The sequence below is a fragment of the Triturus cristatus genome, chromosome 11 (assembly GCF_964204655.1).
Source record: "Triturus cristatus chromosome 11, aTriCri1.1, whole genome shotgun sequence".
In the NCBI taxonomy this organism is placed as follows: Eukaryota; Metazoa; Chordata; class Amphibia; order Caudata; family Salamandridae; genus Triturus; species Triturus cristatus.
This window is the reverse complement of record NC_140594.1, coordinates 585,242,163-585,262,758: the sequence shown is the minus strand read 5'-3', so window position 1 is coordinate 585,262,758 and position 20,596 is coordinate 585,242,163. Positions and strand designations below refer to the sequence as shown.

General features: G+C 45.0%; 2 protein-coding genes across 7 annotated transcripts in view; both read left to right on the top strand.

Annotated features, from left to right (window-relative positions):
* XPO7 (exportin 7) overlaps positions 1-20,596 on the top strand; it is a 598,229-nt gene that overhangs the window by 51,395 nt on the left and 526,238 nt on the right. For all 6 annotated transcript variants that reach the window (XM_085633849.1, XM_085633846.1, XM_085633854.1 and 3 more), the window contains exon 2: positions 10,844-10,961. In XM_085633849.1, coding sequence (XP_085489975.1) covers positions 10,920-10,961 — 42 coding nt within the window. In that variant the 5' untranslated portion in view covers positions 10,844-10,919. The remainder of the gene's footprint in view (positions 1-10,843; positions 10,962-20,596) is intronic.
* On the top strand, positions 14,320-16,883 carry LOC146785133 (uncharacterized). The gene is made up of 2 exons (XM_085636175.1): positions 14,320-16,016; positions 16,080-16,883. Exon 1 carries the CDS (start codon positions 14,621-14,623, stop codon positions 15,857-15,859), a length of 1,239 nt encoding a protein of 412 aa, XP_085492301.1. The 5' UTR covers positions 14,320-14,620; the 3' UTR covers positions 15,860-16,016; positions 16,080-16,883.

Below are 20,596 nucleotides of genomic sequence, written 5' to 3'. Positions count from 1 at the left end.
TGTCTGAAAGGCCGAACACCTCAAGGAAGTCGGGGAGCCAACTACTCGAGGGCCCCATCACACAAGGGGGTTGGCGGTCCAGTGTATCAGTTGCCACAGCATTAAAGTCGCCCCCCACCAGCAGCAGGCCCTCTGGGAGGGAGAGGAGCAGAGTGCTCAGATCCGCAAATGTCTAAGATTGCAGTCCAGGCGGGACATACACCGACACTAGGGTTAATGCCTTACCCTCCCATTGTCCAGTGAGTGCGATATACCTCCTGCGTGCATCAGCGTGCGAAGACTGAACTGAAAAGGGGAAGGAGTTTTTAGCCATGATTCCCACTACCCTAGACCCAGTGGTGAAGCCCGGGTGGGCAAGGAGCCTGTACCCCCACCCACCTATTTAGGGCTTTACAAATATTACCGACTAGATGCGATTCCTGGAGGAGGATCACATCCGGGGAGTGCCGTTTTACATACTGCAGGAAGATAGTGCGTTTTACCTTGTCCCCCAGCCCATTCATGTTCCAACTAATTAGGGTGAAGCTTTTGTCCCAGTGCATTCCCATGATGGAGTATCATATGTGAGTCTGTCTCTCAAAGCCATATTAAGCAGTGATGCCGAAGAAACCACAATGAACAACCCAAAACCTCCAACCCCCGACCCAATACCCCCCTCCCAGCCCCCCTGCACCCCGGGCATTAACCGGCCCAATGAACAAACTGTGCAGAGTGCCTGTTGCCCCAAAAATACCAACAGTAGCTAAGTGCAGGGAATAAAGCTCCATCTCCCCGACCCTCCACCCACCCCCTGAACAGAGGGAAGAAAAAACTAAACAGAAAAAACAGTCCACAATGGGGTGACCGCCGGAAGTCAACGGTCAAGAATAAGGAGTCAAACCGCAGGGCAGCACGAGTCACACCAGTGCTTTCCCCAAGGGCAGGCGGACTCACCGTCACAAGAGTCGGGCACTGGGGACCCCCGGGAGGAAGAGAGATCACCTCCGCAGCTGCTTCAAGTTGGCCCACTCCTCACGGACCAGGCCGCCAGCCACAGTGTAGATTAGTGGCACGCCCTCATGTCAGCGCGGCCACAGCGGCTTCCGGGAACACTCGAGGACGCGGCTACAGTCCGGTAAGGCCGCAGGTTGCGGCGGGCAGCGCACCGTCAGTCCGAGCGCGGCTGGGCGGGAAAGCGGGTCGGTAAGAGTCCCAGTCGCTTTAGGTGGCAGTCCCCCACTACGGGACACGGATAGATGTTGCGGATCGATGGGTTTCGGTTCGGAGGGTCCGGAGCTGTCTCAAAACGCGGCCATCATGCTGCCGCGCGTAACCACCCCCCTCATTCAGTTTATTGATGGCCCTTTTTACACCAACCAACACAACTCTGATAACCTATGTGGGTTTTTTATTAGAAAGCAATCCGCGCTTTATGACTAACAATGACACCTTACTCCATGTTCTAATTCCACATATAAATAGACTCAAACAGCAAACGCTAGACTGAACCCCCTAGCCATCATGTGCGCAACAAGCCCCCAAAGTCAATAGTTGGCTAAGCACTGCCAAATCAACTGTACTGTCGTACACCACCTAAAAACACTTGTATAAAATAAGCATAAACATAATACAGCCTTGGGCGCACAATAAGAACCAAAGTTCTTGTGTAAATAGCACTGTGAGCTTAAAGGACATTTGATTCCTCCTCTCCCCCTTTGCCCCCAAATTATTCAGAAAAAAGTAACGTCCTTTGACATGCCTACTCAATACTTACTCACTTTCACTCTAACGCTTTCAAACCATTTAAAACGTTAGCGCTATACACACTTTGTAGTAACACCACTAAACCAAACATAATCAAGACAATATAACCTATAAGCCGATGGTTATTCCATTTTATTGTCTTTCCTTATCCATGCAAAAGTGTGTCCATGTGGAAAGTTTGACATTATGCCATTGCAGTTGTGGGTGATGCTGTGCAGGTGTGATTAATTAACAAAGCACTATATCAGTGATTATACATTTAATAACTAATTGAATTCTGCAAAGAGTTGATGCCTTTTCGCATACGTGGGGATTATTACATATTGCCCTTGGTTTGACACTGATTTTCCTTTGAGTTGTTGGTTTTTTAAAACTATTTTCATGCCTCAACCCCTTAAGTAATGCATTGGAGCAATGGTTTTTAAAGTTATTTTTATAACCATCACTGAAGTTTATTACAACTGACTGCAAATTTTGTAATTGTTTTCACAATGTTCATATATTGTTGGGTATATGTTATTTTGAAAGCAAGCAACTGATCGTCATCTCTGCATAGATGAGAAACATATCACTGACAATCCTGTTCCAGTCCCCATTTTTACTCTGCCACCCTTCAGTAGTTCAACTAGAGGGGCAGAGTCAGCTGTAATTGTATTCCTAAATTGGCAGACAAGATATTACTGCTGTATCTCTGTAGGAACATCAAACAATTTATCTATATCCTTTGAGCATTCAAAAAGCAATTACCTGAATTTTTTTTTTTATTTCGGTTACAGCATAATAATTACTTCTCACAATTGAATTGGCTGCTCCTTTCTACCTCCACCCACCTTCCAATTAGCAATGCTTCAGAGTCGAGTGTGTGTACTTACTACAGCATTTCATGCAGTCATAGACCTTGCACAGACAGTATACATATCTAAAGTTCAACACTAATCCACGTCCGCCCATCTTATATTATTTACTATGCATCCCATCATTGTAATTAGTATTTCTGGACATCAGTTTGTAAAATGTAAGCAAACTATTGAATCTTCTAGCGCTCATTGTTACCTATTTTGCACATTCTGCTTTATGTGAGTTAAAACTTTCTGGACCTGAAGGTTTAAGTAGGATCATAGTGGACCCCAGATGCCGCAGGCAGGTTATCATAGGTGTTCATTTGCTCACTACAGTGTCAGATCTCTCAACAAGTCTGCTTTAGGCTATTATGGCCATTAAGATGTCTAAATCTAAAAAATATTGTTATCTTCTGAGAATATCTCTAGTTTATCCCAGAATCCTAGTCGAGGATGTGATTCATTCATAGTCAGCCAGGCTAAATTCTTATACCAGTGGTGAAGTAGGATTGTACAGATCTGAGCCATGTAGACGAAGTGGGCATCTATAACTACTTTAACAAATATGTGTACACACTTCTATTTTGAAATCTAGATCAATAATGGAAGCTGATCTTAGAGTTCAATTCTAGCAGTAAATCCTCTGTATTAATGAATCGTATATAGGATTTCAAACAGTATTTGGATATATATCTTCCCCTAGCAGCAAAGGGTTGCTCTTTTACAGACCTATACTATGGCACTTTGAAATGGGACAGTCAAGGAGTATGTGCTATCGGAGTGCATGGCAGAAAGTTTTAGAGCAACTTGTCAGTTGGTCGTAGACACAAAAACGTATTCACCACAAACTGGTTGAAAGACAAAATTTGTCTTAATGCATGTGCCACTGATTTGTATTTTGTTGGAAAGGGGTAGGAATTGGCAATAATTTTGAAGCACAGAATTAGCATTTTTTTTTTTTTTTGCATGCCACTCTAGACCAAAGCTCTTCCAACTTTTTGATGCTGAGACCTCCGCCCCCCGTCAAGTTTTTTTAGGCATAAGGACCTCCCCTCCTGACAAACATTTCTAGAACCTGGTAGTCCTCATAATCGACAACCATAAACGCCCCCAATTCCCATGGCAAATAATTTTTATGGTGGGGAAATAGTTACTCAGTGGAAAATCCATGATAGAACATTATGAAACCTTTATTAGTTGATGCACTGCAGAGGTCTGTGTGTAACCAGAGAGCCACTGAATTAAATCTTGGTTGGTGCAGTGGAAAATAGTGACTTGTGAATTTGTAGTGCCCCGAGGTCACATCCTGTGACAGAAAGCACTGTGAATATGTATGTCATTATTTTATACTTGCATTACACACAGTATAAAAGAGACTGCCACAAAATGTGCAAAACGTTTTATGATAAAATGGTATGACAATAATACAGATTTTAGTAATACCCAGGCTTTACATAATGCAATTTATTTTACATAACTATCCCTCAACACAACCTCAGGGTGGTAAGGGCTATGTAAATTCAATTACTACTAAAAGCACACACTTCACAGCTTTTGTTAACTCCTTGCACTACCACTCAAAAAGAATACATCTTTGTCATCACAAACCTGTGAATGATGCGATCAATTAAACACTGTACGGGCTCCCAAGCATCCTTTACATTTGCATATTACCCTTTACTTTTGCAGATTTACTCGTAGCGCACATTTGCATTTCTTTCATTTAAGCAGGTACCCTGGCTGGAAGGCTTGTTTAGCAGTCTGCCCGGCTTCGGTTTCACAGCACAGGACACTTCCTGAATGACACTCCAGCTGAAGCATTTTAACTATCGGAATTAACTGTGAAGTGGAAAGGTTGTCTTTTTCATAAATCCTATGTTTGCCGATAATAAGGCTGGGAAAATGTGCACCCATCCTCCCCCCCCCCCCCCCCCCCCCCCCCCCACCATCCCCATAACTCCATGGCCCCCCTGGCAGTCACGCCCCATCCCATAAATTGAAGACCTCGGCTCTAGAGAATTGCCACTGAAGGGTGACACCAAACTCTTCTTAAAGGCAGTGTATGACTTAAGGGTCTGTCTGCCTCAGTTACAGTGTCAACATTAACCTTTTGCTGTTGTTCAGCTCATAATATCCATGATGAAGCTCTAAGCGGTCAGTATGCTGATGCCGCTGAATGCTATGTCTCAGTTTATGGCATCTAAGGCAAATTTGCTCAGAGAGCTATCCAGACGAACGAAAGCTGGGGGTGATAAAAAAAATCCATACAAGGTGGAACTACAGATTTTTCGCTTTTATAAGAATTGTGATTAGTAGCCAAAGGACTGTGAGCTGCATTTATTTAGTGTGTGCACTCTTGGTTGTCTTAATATTTATGATTTTAATGTGAAAAGACCTGTTCAATTGGCCTGTTTTCTGAACTGTTCTGGACAAGAACATTTATAATCCTGGATTAATTGGTCAGTGCTCTTGTGTTATCATTTGCTAGTCAATTATAGAATGTCTCTGTGTTGTCAGAGACCTATATCACTAGGTTTTTAAATCCTTTTCTAGATATTCCTAACAGATAGGAGAATGAAACCGGATGTATGCAGTTTGTCAAAGAAAATATTGATTTCGACCTATTAATGTGAAAACCTGATCTATTACCACATATCCCAATATTATACAAGACTGTTATTGATCTGTATGGCTCCATATGATCCCATATAGACCATTTGCTAAAATCTTGGCTGTTATCCTATTCTTCCCATTGAGAAGTGAGATTAGCCTATACGAGTAGCAGTCATGCAAATGTTTACTAGGTTTATGCACATTAATTACAGTGGCCATATACAATTCAATCAGCAGTATACCTTCGACTTAAGCAGGTTGAAGCTTGTGTCACAGGCTTTGTATTGGTGGAATGGAGGTTGGACAGTTTTACATTTATTTTAATAGAAACTCTTTATGGAATGGAGTCCTACCAGTTTGTAGCTGGCTTATTGCATTTGCCGTCTCTTTAGTGATTGAACTTTCTCCCACTACCTGTCTAATGCAGTAAGTTTGAGTTACAGCAGGAGAGGAGTTTCTTCTTATACCTTCACGTGTTTTTTAAGTAATCTTTCAGTTTTCTCTCTTGTCTTACATCTTACATGCTGTGTCCATCCTTCTAGCAAGTTGCAGATAGTGTCTGGCAATAGAACATACAGTGTTTTCCCCTTGCAATTATTCAAATGTGCGCAAAAAGAAGCATCATATGTTTGCTTTCTTTTGGAGTTCTTATTTCACTGCTTCAAACGTGCAATGCTGCTGTTGTGCTGTCTGTTAAAAAAAAAAAAAGATTCTTACCCCTGCCGGTATCACTGGACTTTAAAGTCTGAATGCCTGAAGAATATCATCCCAGTCTCTTATGTTGAGGACGTTTGTGATGACTGCCCTTGGTGAGGCCCAGTTTTAGGCCGCAGTACCAGTGCACTTGTGTTCATGTGCCATCCAGAAGGAAGATGAAATACCCTTCAGTTTAATTTCTTTATAGATTAAAATTTTCTATTAAGAGTTCAATTAATGGGCCTTCAGCCTACTCCTGAACACCTACTATGCACACATTATGCCTTGCTCACCTCTTGGCATTCTACACTTTTGTTGCTTGTTGTAGGGAGAGAGATTAAAGTTTCACAACAGTTGTCTGCATGTTTTCACTTCATCCATAGCTTTGTGTGACATCTTTCCTCAACACCTACTCTTCCATATATTTTATGGAAGTTAGCTCGAAGGAAGATATCAGTGGCGACTATCAGTTTTCTGTTCTAAGGCATTTGTAGATTCTTGTACTGCTGCCAAGACATTGCTAATTTTTGACTCCAGGCCTTGATTTAAACTAATCTGCGTCTGGGGAGTGGTGTCTTCAGGTCTGCAGTGGTGAATGAGTGGAAGCGGTGCTCCCCAAGAAAGTATAGTTTTGAGTTCAGTTGTGAGCCTTGGATGTCGGTGCTTGATCATACCCTTTTCTATACTTGTCGGAAAGTTGATTATTGGTAGGGGTAAGTATGCACCTACCAGTATTAATAAGGCCATTACCACGGTATAGGGACTAGTAAAAGTCTTAGTAAATTAGCCCTTTTCTCTACCTTTAGTAGCGGACAACGAGCAGTCAGACCTAACTTAAGAGACAGAAGTGTAAAGCATTTAACACCACCAATACATCAAATAAGACAGACACCCCACACTATAAAAATTCCACCCCAATTAAAAAAAATAGGAAATATTTTTATGAACAATTTAGACGCCACAAATCCTGGGAGTTTGGAGCTTTCAGCCGGACGAAACTGAAATCCTGTCCGGGTCGCGGTTGAAGGTAGTCTGCTTGACTCTCGCGATTGGGTCGGTCATCTTATGGAACTTACTGAAGGTCTCCTTGTAGGTTCAAAGTGTCCAAATCACCAGTCCAAAGGTTTGGAATCTCCTAGATAGTCTCTGGGAAATCTGGACTGCAATTTCCCTGCCTAGATCCTTAAAAGTCCACGGGACACACTCCAGGATGGTGACTCTGGGTGGATTCTGTTAACCTGTAGCTTGCAGGGAGTCCACTCCTTAATCCTTCTTGAAGCAAGGCACAGTCCTCTGGCTGTAGTACCAGATTGTGCAGCTGGCGCAGTCATTCACAGTGCAAGCCTTTGGGTGCAAATCCAGATTTCAGCAGGGCAGTCCTTCTTCTTTTCCTTGTAATTTTAGGCAGCAGATCTGAGAGACTATGTAGCTATCGCATATTTATCAGCATTCTGGGGCGACAAGCAGGTGGCACCTCTAGCCAAAGAGATGCTGGGTGCCACCCAAAAGTATGACAATGTCCTCCAAAGTGTGGCATCTTCTTGTCCCACAAAGCACTTCACTTCCAAAATCCAACATGAATGATTTCACTCCAGAGGAGTAAGAGCTAGCTAAACCAACCCATAGTGTCTCATTTCCATTAGCTCTTCTCCCCCTGACCTCTGCAAATTCCTGTCCTAAGCCAGCCGTCTGGCTGGTGTACAAAATGTGGGGGTAGGTACGCCTGGCATTCCTTATGGAACTGTTCTCTATTTGAGCTCAGTTTGATTTACCCAGCCCCATTTGCAGGACCCATCCTCCCCAGCTGCAGAGCTCTCTCAATCAGATAACCTCTGCTCAAGCCAGGGTACTTCACACCTAATCAAAGCTGCCTGGCCAAGCCTGTTAAGGCTGATCAATCAACAGAGACCACTAGGAGGCTGGATTTTGCCTTGCAGAAGAGAAAGTTCCATAACTTCTTTTCTGTAGTGGGTATGATAAATTCAACTGTGGCAAGTTGTTGCATTTATCAACACCACTCTTTTAAGTTCTTGAATTATATTTACTCCTTTCCTAGCAATAGTTATATCTACATAAAATATTGCAATGTTGGTATATGGAGCTCAGTATCTACAATGGGGAAAATTAAATGGACTGTGTTTCCTCACCAGGGCATATAAACCCTATTTGATAAGATCCCTGCTTATAGTTACATGTCCCCCCCCACCCTCCCCTGGGACACCTAGGGAGACCTGGGGGTGCCTAATATGTACAAATAAGGTTGATAATCACTTTTTAAGTGCCCATGCCACCAAAGTTGAGTTTCCACATAATTACTTTTAAAGACAATGCCTGTGTGCACTCAGCTGTGCACACATGCAAGTGCAGGAAATCTGCTGGGCCTCTAAATTTCCATGCCCTATTACATATTAGGAATGTATAGGTAGTTTGAACCCCCCTAGCCCAGGTGTCTCCAACCAGTCGATTGCAAGCTACCAGTAGCTCACATACACCCTCAAAGTACCTCGCAGCCTTGAGTTGATTTTTAAATAAGCACAGTGTCACATGTTCCTTTTAAAGTTAAGGGAAGGCTGTGTTTGTTACATTATCACAAGGTTGCAGGTAGCAGGACCTGATAGTGAGCAGCACTCAGTCGGATTTAAGAACCAGGCTGTGGCACAGAGGTGGAAGACTGAAGCACTGAGGTATTTAACTGTTAAATAAGTCCTTGCCAACTCAATATTGGAGAATAAGAACAAAATGGTGTTTCTGAATGCTTTTAAATGTGAGAAAATTCAAGTGAAGTGTTAACTTAATGATTAAGTTAACTCTTCATTTTTGTTTTCTCCCATTTCAAAGTGTTGCATTAAATAACAGCAGGCCTCTTGCTCTCAGTGGCTAATAGACACTGCCATATTTCTAACTGAAAAATAGTCGTTTTTTATATGGGAGAAATTTAAAGTGAAGAAAAGTTTTTTTATGAGCTATTAAGTCTTAATTAATGTTTTTCTCCACTTTCAATTACATCTTAACTGTTTTATGAAGCATGTTTTTTCACCTAAAATTACTCTCATTTAATCAAATGGCTGCATATTTTCCTGTTATACATATGGCTGTGTGTGTCTACAGGCCACTGGGAGCAGGATGCCTGCTGTTTGTAAATGTGACTCTTTGAAATGGGAGAATATTGAAATGAGTATTATGAAATCCAAATAAACATAGAAAACTGTTCAGTTAAATGTTCTGCCTTTTCAAACTGTCTCCTTTAGACACATCAGTCCTCTTGCTGGTAGGCACGGTGCAAAATTTATAACTTTTAATTTCTCCCATTTAATGAAAGTGGTTGTATTCTTGTGTTTTACATGGGACGGTGACACATATGGTGAAAATGTATGTCCTGTACCACCAGTATATACGACACAGGCTCTGTCACCTATACACATATATATCCCATTCATATGTGCACATGTTCATACATCCCCAAAGACCACGCTCTCACTGACGCACATGGCAGCCCTGCCATAGTACCCCTAGTCAAAGTATTTTGTTCAAACCATAGTATCTGGCTCTATGGACATTAGGCTTTAAATCAGTGAAGCTGGGCGTGGAGTTGTCTGGTTACAGTGTGCAAGCTGCTTGGCCTTCAGTAGCTCACAATGATTTTCACTGATCAGAAGTAGCTCTCACTACAGAAAAGGTTGGAGACCCCTGCCGTAGACCTATTGTATACTAGGGACTGATATTGTCTGTTAATACCAATTGTGAGAATTTACTTTTAAAGACGGGCTGAAAGACAGGACTGCCTTTAAAAGGACGGCAGGAACACAGTAGCATACACATGCAAGTGCAGGAAATCTGCTATGCCTCTAACCTCCGTGCTCCATTATATACAAGGGACTAATAGGTAGATTGCACCCCTTGACCCTATTATCTACTAGGGACTTATAGGGCAAGTTGTAAGTGTACCCCATTACTTGTACCCTTTTACTCGTAGCCCTGAGCCTGATTACCAGGACCCAGGGTACAGTCTGAGTCAGATAACACCAGTATCTTTCTGTAAAGAAATGGGGGTAGACAGGGCTACAGGATGACTTTATAATACTTGTTTTTTTTTCTCCTTTTAAATTCCTGTATATCTCGACATATTGGAGCGGAGAGAGAGTGAGAAGTCACCAAACCAAAATGAGTCCTACGACAGTCATCCATCGGGAACATATTCAGTCCCTCAAACTCAGTCTGTTTTTAGATTGTCTTTTACTTCAAACATTCTCAGTAAATCTGTTCTCCAAAATTGGGGGTTGTTGGTTGGGATCTCTGTCAAATCACCAGTATATTGCTGGATGAAAGAGTTAACCCCCCTCTTTTTTAGTGCAGCCTCTCCGACCTCATTTCGACTTAAGTAGACTCCTCAAGAGGCTATTTCAGACTACGGTGTGTCCCCTCATATGCGTTGAATAACAGGCTCTGCCTGGCTCATCTCTGATCGGTTTCCTCAGCTTGCTGCATTCTCAGGTTCTCAGCACTCGTTCTCATATTCAGCTGCCAGAACTTCTGCCCTGTACACAGCCAGTGGAGGTTGTTGCATGTAGAATGTTGATGGATTTAGAGTAGGGAGTTTCTCTACCAGGCAGCCATTGTGGTTGCCTCCCTGGCCACCTCCGCAGTCTTGACCTATTTTTGGTGTCTCGAAAGTCACATGAGACTTTGAACATAGTTGACTTTGCTCCCAGGGCACACTAATAACGGAAAGCCACAGGATCTGTTTTTTTCCTGGTTATTTCTTTGGCTGTTTCTTTGGCTGTTATACCCAATGTCACTGTGAAACAGTAACACAGAATGATTTTTGTAAGTTGCCACTCATTGGTTTGCCAGGTGTTTATTCAGTTTGCATGGATTTTGATGTTTTCTGTTTGTCTGTTATTATCCAGTTTTCTAGAATCTACTTTAGACTTTTTTATCTTTCGCTTTTTCAGCTCCTAAGAAACGCAGTCTACACTGAATGATTGCGTTGTGAATCTTACTCTTGCTTGCCTGCCTCACTGGTTGGTAATGCCGAGCATGAATCCCCTGGGCAGCCAAATGGATCCCATGGTGAGTAGATTCTGTTATGATGTTGCATGTCTGAAAACCGCCTGCACATTCCCTTTGCCATTTTTTAACATGTATTAGTGTGGATTGGAAAATTAGTGACTTAGGAGACGTTGGAGCTTATTCATTAACATTGTTGGAGCTTATTCATTAACATCATTTTGTAATACGTGTAGTAGTAGTACTAAATTATTATAAAATGCTGTTAACAAACCTAAGAGTGTAAATCTCCACCTCCCTTTCTCTCATCTTTTCAATGGGGAGAGCGTTACACTTTTAAGATTACTACTTAGTAGTAAATGTGGGAGGGACCAGGGGAATGACTTGAAAGATGGGATACTCCCTACAAAATGGAGGGGTTAAGGGAGACGCAAGAAGAGGGTTAAAGAGGGGTTTAGGGAAGGACATGCATACATCCACAAAAGAGTAAGCACACTGCTCTTCACAAACCACACTCTTAAAGTTACTATAGCCTGAAAGAGACCCAAAACAGTAGTAAATTACTTCAGTTCAGAGCTGGAGTTAATACAGCACCGCATATGGCCAATCGTTGGTAACACCCTAGGGACTTACAATGAAAACCCCATAAAAGTGTTACATTAAATTAATTTTTTTTAAATAGTTCTAAATAAATATTATTTGATGTTAATAAACTCTAAAAATAAAGCCTTCATTATTTAAGTATAAAATATTTTAACCTTTTTTGATTTTATGAATGTAACCTTTCTAGTGATAATTCTATAAATCAGTTTGAACAATTAACGCATAATATATAATTGTTCTAACATAAGTGGAAGTTCCATTAATTTAAACTTCAGAAAAATATTTTATTTATTTATTTTAATATATTTATATTAAAGATGTAATTCAAAATTAAGTTGTGTTTAAGCACTTTCTTTTTTGTTCTACATTTAAAATATATAAAATTTATATTAATATTTGACATAAATATTTTTGCAAATCTTAATTTAGTTAAGCTTTTATCCTTTTCCCCATACTTAACTATAGGGAGACTCCACAGTCGGCGTGGAGCTCTCCCTGTGGCAACATTTTTTAAAAGCTTAGTAAAAGTTAAAATATTTAAATATTAATGTAAATTAATTTTATATAGGTATTTTAAATATCAAACAACATAATGCTACTTCACTATCCTCCTAATGTTTAATTAATCTTTAATTTAAGTATATTAAATGCATTTTTTCTGAAGTTAAAAATAAATTCCCATCTAACGTAAACAGATGTTGATTATACATTAATAATGTTTAAAAGTGATGGAAAGAATTAACAGTACTTTAATGATATCTTATTAAAAGGTTACATTCATTTCTAAATTCAAATTATATGTATTCATAATGTTATTAGTTTAGATAATTTAATTTAACATTATTTCCTGTTAGGCTTTATTTTTGGTCCCTACCACCATTACTTTTTATGGGAGGGTGTTGGTGGCCATGTGTGGTGCTGGATTTAATACTGTTTTTTATTAGCAGTCGTAACATCTACTCATAAATGTGGCTCCATTCCTGTTTTTTCAGGGGGTGAAAGCATGCAAGTCTACACCTATGAGTAATTTTACACTCTGATTTTGTGACTAGACAAAATTTGTAAAGTTTTTCATAAGTTTAAGATTAAATTACAGAAATGGAGGTTACCGTTGAATAGCCCCACTTGTTTTGGTAGATTGTGATTTTCTCATTGGAGCGGGAGCAAGCTAACCAACTGTGTTATTGATATTTAAATTAATCTGTTTTTGGTTTGGGGACTGGTGTGCTGATTAAAGGCTTTAGAATTTGCAACGGTACTTTGGTGGACCTAATATGCCATTTGAAAACTAATGTTCGGATATCTAACTAGTGCTTTTCTACCCTTTTACCTGCTGTTGATCGGAGATTTTCTTTTTCCTCAAATTCTGTTACTGTATATCCAACTATCAGCGCATATTTTGCACCGATCGCAGGACTTCATGCTGTTCCCTATGAACAGGTCAAAGGGTGTCCAACATTCCCTTTCGCTCCAGTGACAAAATGAAAGAGGAGAGAATGCTGTGGGGAATTCGGAGTTGCGTGTGATCGGTGTTTTTGGGGAGGGGAAGGTAGTCAGACCCTTTTTAAGAACCACTTTGTCCAAGATTTCAAATACCTTCCAGATCGGGGTGGCAATGTACGCACTGCATGGGCGGGCATGTTTAGGCAGCCATGCCAAGTCCCATAGTGGTATGCATGCTACCGCTCGGTCCAAATGGAACCAGTGCTTCTCACTCTCTCAGATCACCCACTCGGAGATACAACGCAAGTGAGCGGCCCAGTAATACTCCAGAAGATTGGGGCACGCCAGACCTCCTCAATGCCGTAGGAGCATCAACAGCTCGTTTGTTATCCGGGGGCGCTTTCCATTTCAGATAAAGGTCCGGATGTCACGTTGTAGCCGCAAGATGCATCATCTTGCAAGATCGGCCTAGGCCGAGTCTGAAAGAGCTAGAGAACCTGTGGGAGTACATTCATTTTCACAACATTCACACACCCCAACCAGGAAATGTATAGGGGCTTCCATCTCTGAAAGTCGGCCAAGATGTAGCGGCGTAGGTGGGGCCAGTTACCTTGAGACCAGGAGGAAAGTGTAGGGGTGATATTGAGACCTAAGTATTTAGGGGCAGCCTAGGACCACTGAACTGGTGCTAAGCGTTGTAGGGCTGGGTGCTCCTGAGCAGAGATGTTCAAGTTGAGCACTGAAAATTTGATCATGTTAATCCGAAAGGCCGATACTACCTCATGGGCCTGGAGGCAATTCATAACTCCTGGGAGGGAGATCTCGGGGTGAGAGAGTGTAAGGCGTACATTGTCTGCAAAGAGACTAACCTTGTGGGGTTGGCTCCCAAAAGAGATACCTCTCACCACATCTGTTGCGAATCGTAATAGCTAGAGGTTTGACTGCCAGGGCAAACAATAAGGGTGATAGTGGGCATCCCTGTTGTGTACCACATAGGATGGTAGTGGGTTTTGTGAGCTGCTCGTTTACCCACACCTTGGCCACCGGTGTTTTATATGAGGCCTTTATTTTGGAGAGCAAACCCCGCCTCAGCCCAATCCTTTCCAGTACCACGCAGAGTAAGGTCCAGTTTACCCTATCAACTGCTTTCTCTTTGTCCAGCGAGAGAAGGCATGCGTGTATGTTCGTGGCGGTGTGCCTTCTCCACTAGCTGAGCTGTGCGGTGAACGTTTTCTGCACCCTCTCTGTGGCGTATAAAGCTAACTTTTGCAGCGGGAATCTTTCTGGATTCACTATGCTGTGCATTATTCCACGATCTTGTGGTTGGATCCGGATTCGTAGTCTTTTCTTTGGTTTTTTTTTTTTTTTTGTAGCCCAGGTGGGCGGCGACGACCCACCATTTGGTGCACCTCCCGTGACGTTGTCGTGCTTCCTGCGGAAGTTCCACCTGTGGGGCGCCATCTTCAGATTCTTTTTTCCGCCGTTGGGTCTGGATCGTCATCGGGAAGCTCCAGGATTTCAGTCGGAGGAAGAAGAAGGAAAAGCGAGTTTCGTCGATAAATAACTACGAAAAGATCACAGGAGAGGAAAATATAACATCCGGAGCGCGAAGAAGGAAGAGTTCCACCTTTTCTTCGACGCCCTTGGAGAATGCGCACTCAGAGGCCCTGAGAGCAATGGACAAGACGCCATTCAAGTTCTGCCCTAACTGCCACCACAAGTTCGCGCAGAAGGACCAGCATCCGGTCTGCAATCTCTGCCTACCGGTTGACCACCTGAGCAAGGACTGCAACGCCTGCTCAGCCTTCGCGCCGAAGACGCTCCGGGTGAGAGAACGTCAGGGAAGAGCCAACGCTAGCATGGAAGGCAAGGGTAAAGCCCCGTCGCTCTACGATCTGGGCCTCTCCACAGACGATGAGGACAACGTCGCCGAGGGACCCGAAAACTTCACGGTCGTAGAGACCGACAAGAAGACTCAAGACGAGGTAAGAGAGTCGTTGAGTTCAAAACACCCGAAAACGCCTCAAAAACCCGAGGGTGACTCGAGAAAATCTGAGTCAAAGTCCACAAAGGGAGCCCCGGCGCCGAAAACTTCGACGACCAAGGGTGGAGCCATGGACAAGAGGCCGAGCGGATCCTTCGAAAAGGACTCCCTGGTGCCGAAGGACGCCGAAAGGCTAGGTTCGTCGAAGACAACCCATGAAACGGGGCGCTCGACGCAGAAGGACAAGCCGGCGTCGACGCAAGTTCCGTCGAAGAGGCCCGCGGTCGACGCCGAAACCATCTCCGAGATGGAGAAAAAGAAGAGGAGGCTCGAGGCCGAAATGGAGAGCATCCTTCAGAGGAAGAAGGAGTTCGACGCCAAGATGAAGGAATACAAAATTCCAACGGCTCCGCCGACGGACGTCGTCGAAATCGAGGATCAGAACGATTTCGACACCGAGGGGCTGCAGAGAGATCTCGAAGAGGAAGATGAGACCTATTATGAGGGCGAAGCCGAAGAAGACGACCAGCAGTCGTTCTACAGCTCGGCGCCATCAACCAGCCACGAGATAGAATGGCAGGATCTCGACACCGAAAACCCAGAGGAGGCCGTGGACACGTACCCTTCGAGGCCTTCGCCGCCCGACGACATCGGGGTGTACAATATGGTGGTCAAGAGCGCAGCAACAGCCTTCGGCGTGAAACTGGAAGAAGAGAGGCCGAAAGCCGATTTCCTCCTCGAGACCCTGCTCCCCATCCAGACGAGGAGCCAATTCCTTCCCATGCTACAAAGTGTGATGAATCAGGGAAGAGAAGCCTTTAAGGAACCAGCGAGTTGCCGTTCGATCACGCCCAGGACGGAGAAAAAGTATAAGCACTCTTCTCTGGACCCCCTTACATCAAGGGTAGTATCACGGCCGACTCCATCATAGCTTCCACGGCTAGGAGAAGGGCCAACGTGCCAGCGACTTCGGGGCCACCACCCGATAAAGAGAGCAGGAGGATGGACCTCACAGGAAGAAAGGTCGAGAGGAACGCCGCAATGCACTGGCGCATGGCGAATTCAAATGCACTGCTCAATAGACACCAGTACCAGCACTGGGACGAGATGGGGGAACTAGTAAAACACCTCCCCGAAGAATACCGCCAAAGAGCCTCCCACCTGGTGGAAGAAGGTAAAAACATCGCAAACTCTTGCATTAAGACGGCGTTGGACGGGGCCGAGACTTCGGCCAGACTAATGGCCATAGGGGTCACCGAGAGAAGACATGCATGGCTAAGAATCTCGGGATTCAAACAGGAGGTGCAGAACAACATTCTCAGCAACCCCTTCAACGGCGAAACACTGTTCGGAGCAACAGTAGACGAGAAACTCACCCAGCTGAAAAAAGAAAACGAGATGGCAAGGTCCATGGGGGCCCTACAGCTCAGGTGGATGAGGAGAGGCAATCCCTCTAGGAGACCCTACGGTCGGGGAGGAAGCCAGCAGGGAGCGTCGCACCAGGCGTTCCAGCAAGGGCAGCAGGGTGATAGTCACGGACAACAAGGTCAACAGAAGCAAAGCTGGCAGTACCAACCTCGGGGGCAGTCCTTTCGCGGGAGAGGAAACGGACGTGGCCAAAGGAGAAGAGGGGGTGACCAACCCTCATCCAAGTGACTCAGCACGCAGAAGGACGCCTACCCACAACATACTCCCAGGGGTGAGGCGCAATGCAGTAACATCAGGGGGGAGAGGAAAACCAAAAGCCTACGATCATCCAACACCAGTAGGCAGAAGACTGAGTCTCTACCTTCAGGAGTGGCGACGTATAACCACAGACAAGTGGATACTGAACGTCATGCAATACGGATACTGCGTGGATTTGGAGAAAAGACCTCCAGACAGAAAACCAAAAAGAAGGCAGAGATCGGGTCAAGAGCTTGCCCTACTCAGAGAAGAAACACTGAAACTACTAGAAAAAAGAGCCATAGAGGCAGTGCCGTTCAGAGAACGGAACAAGGGGGTCTACTCTAACTTCTTCGTGGTGCCGAAAGTAGACGGAAACCTCAGACCCATCCTGGACCTGCGGTACATAAACAAATTCATCAGAATGCAAAAGTTCAAAATGACTTCGCTGCAGGAGGTGCTGCCCCAAATAAGGGACGGGGACTTCATGGTCACCGTGGACCTCAAGGATGCATACCTGCACATTCCAATAAACAGAAGACACAAGGGTCTTCTAAGGTTCAACATCAACCAGGAGCATTACCAGTTCACAACCCTGGCCTTCGGGCTAAAATCAGCGCCAAGGTTGTTTACGAAATGCCTGTCGGCAGTCGCAGCCCACCTACGAAGGGAGGGGATCCATGTCTACCCCTACCTAGACGACTGGCTGGTCAAGGCAGACACACGCGAGAAGTGCGAGAGACACGCAGCACGCGTGACAGACACTGACGAACCTGGGGTTCTCGATACACTGGGGGAAGTCATCGCTGGAACCAGAGCAGGTGAAGATTTTCCTGGGAGCAAAAATCAACACCCTGAACAGCACAGTGGTGCCCAGCGACAGGAGAACAGATGCCCTACTGAAGGAGACGCGTCTCTACCAGAAGGGGCGAGCTCTGACAGTGAGGTCAGTGAGCAAGATCATGGGGATGATGGCGTCGTGTATCCAGCTGGTGCCGAATGTATGCCTGCACATGAGACCATTCCAAGAATGGCTACAACAGCAATGGTCACAAGCAAACGGAAGTTGGGAGGATCTAGTGGTTGTTACGCACGCAGTGCAGGAGGAGATGATTTGGTGGAACAGAGACAACCTGACAACAGGGAAGAGCCTGACACCACCAAACCCAACAATGACCATTACCACGGACGCATCTCAAAAGGGATGGGGAGCGCACATGGACAATCTCAGAGTGAGGGGTCTGTGGGCTCCAGCAGATGCGGTACGCCATATCAATTACCTCGAATTGAAAACCATCCTGCTAGCCCTGAAGGCATTCCAGAGACACCTGTACAACCAGAGGGTGTTGGTCCAAACAGACAACACCACGGCAATGTTCTATATCAACAAGCAGGGGGGGACTCAGTCGTTCCCCCTCTCCTCTCTGGCACAGGAGATTTGGAGATGGGCCATACCTCTCAGGATAGATCTACTGGCAATTCACCTTCCAGGGAAGGAGAATGTGGAGGCAGACTGGCTAAGCAGGCAGACCTCTGCATCGCACGAGTGGGAGCTCAATGGCCAGGAAACGCAGAAGCTATTCCAGAGATGGGGAACCCCCACAATAGACCTGTTTGCAACACGCCAAAATGCAAAATGCCAAAGCTTCGCTTCCAGGCAACCAGAACAGCAGTCCCTGGGCAATGCCCTATGGATAAGCTGGTCAAGGACATTTGCCTACGCCTTTCCACCGATACCCCTGTTACACAGAGTGCTCGACAAGTGCAGAACCAGCAACATGACACTGATCCTAGTGGCTCCGCAGTGGGCGAGGCAGACATGGTTCTCCCAAATTCTGGAAATGGCGCAAGGCAATCCCCACAGGTTCACGAGAAGAAGAGACCTGCTCTCCATGCAAAACGGAGAGGTCCTACACCCGGAGCCAGAGAGCCTCAGCCTGGCGGCATGGCTCCTGAAGACCTAGAGTTCGCTCACCTTAGTTTGCCTCCAAGCACTATGCGGGTGCTGCGGGAGGCAAGAAAACCAACTACACGCAAATGCTACAGCGCGAAATGGCAGAGATTTACTATGTGGTGCAGGAAGAAGGGGCTGCAAAATACGATGACAAGAGACTCAACAGTACTGAGGTACCTCACACACCTTCTAAAGAATAACCTCTGCTCGACCTCCCTAAGGGTACACCTAGCGGCGATCGTAGCCTACACCAGAGGAGAGATGGGTGGAAGTTTCTTCACATCGCAAGTTGTTAAGAGATTCATGGAAGGAGCCAAAAGAATTGCTCCTCCTAAAAGGTTGCCGCCGCCAGCATGGAATCTCAACGTGGTCCTGACGGAGCTCATGAAGGCACCGTTTGAACCCATTCACAAGGCCTCACTGCAAATGTTGACTATGAAAACGGCCTTTCTGGTAGCCATAACCTCGCTACGCAGGGTGAGCGAGCTTCAGGCGCTAACGCTACAGGAACCCTACATTCAGATTCACAAGGACAGGATTGTCCTGAGAACAGACCCACACTTCATGCCCAAGGTGGTGTCGGCGTTCCACATGAACCAGAGTATTCAGATACCGAGTTTCTTCCAAAACCTGACTTCAAACGCAGAAAAGGCTCTACACACTCTTGACGCTAGAAGAGCGGTGATGCACTACATTGAGAGGACCAAGGAACTCAGAAAAGCAAAGCAGTTGTTTGTGTCCTTTGCTGCTAGCTTCATGGGTAGGCCAGTGACTAAGGGCACCATCGCGAGATGGATCGCCCTCACTATTCAATTCTGCCACAAACAGGCTGGACAGGAGCTAGCGGAGGGGCCTCAGGCTCACTCCACAAGGAAAAAGGGGGCAACCGTTGCCTTTCTGGCGAACACGCCCATTCAGGACATATGTCTAGCGGCAACTTGGGCATCTGTGCACACGTTCACAAAACACTACTGCGTGGACATTCAGATGAACAAGGAAGCACAGGTTGGACAGAAGGTGCTTCAACACATTTTCAACGACCAACGCTCATCTACCACCCAGCCACCACAAAATTAGGAAAACCGCTACAAAATCTATGCACAGCATAGTGAATCCAGAAAGATTCACGCTGCAAAACGAATAGTTTCTTACCTGTCGGTGTAGTTTTGCAGCTTGAAGATCTTTCTGGATTCACTAGCGAACCCGCCCACCTCCGCCAGGAAGATGAGGATGGAGGAAGAGGGGGTGAAATAAGGAAAATCAGAAGGAAGGAAATAGTACAGAAAAATGGACATAAAGGATTAGTCAATCGCCTAGGGTTAAAGAAAAAAAAAAAAACGAGAGGAAAAAAGAACCCGAAGATGGCGCCCCAAAGATGGGACTTCCGCCGTAAGCACGATGACGTCACGGGAGGTGCACCAAATGGTGGGTCGTCGACGCCCACCTGGGCTACAAAAAAAAAAAAAGAAAAGACTACGAATCCGGACCCAACTACAAGATCGTGGAATAATGCACAGCAAAGTGAATCCAGAAAGATCTTCAAGCTGCAAAACTACACCGACAGGTAAGAAACTATTCGTTTATCCGGGCCGATAAAGCCCAGAAGGTAGGTTCCAGCCGCTGGGCTAATATTTTAGTAAACAACTTTGCGTCCTTGTTGAGCAGGGCTATAGGACGGTAAGAGGAGTACAAGGCTGGGTCTGTACCTGCCTTGTGCATGAGAGTGATTTCGACCGAAGCTATCATAGGCCTGAGTCCTGTCTATTGTGAGAAAGAGTTAAACAGCCGTACAAGGTGATCTTGCAGCTGGGGTAGAAAGAGTCTATAACAGGTAACTGGGAGGCCATCTGGCCTGGGAGTTTTACCCAGGGGAAGTTCCTTGACAGCCTTCTGGAGCGCCTCAAGAGTAATCAGCGCATCAAGGAGATCTATGTGACGTGGATGCACAGGCTCCCAGTCACTGGCATCAAGGTAACATTTGATCATCCCGGGGGCGGTTCTTCCTGAGTGTATAACATTTGATAGGAACTGTGGAAAATCTGAAGTTAG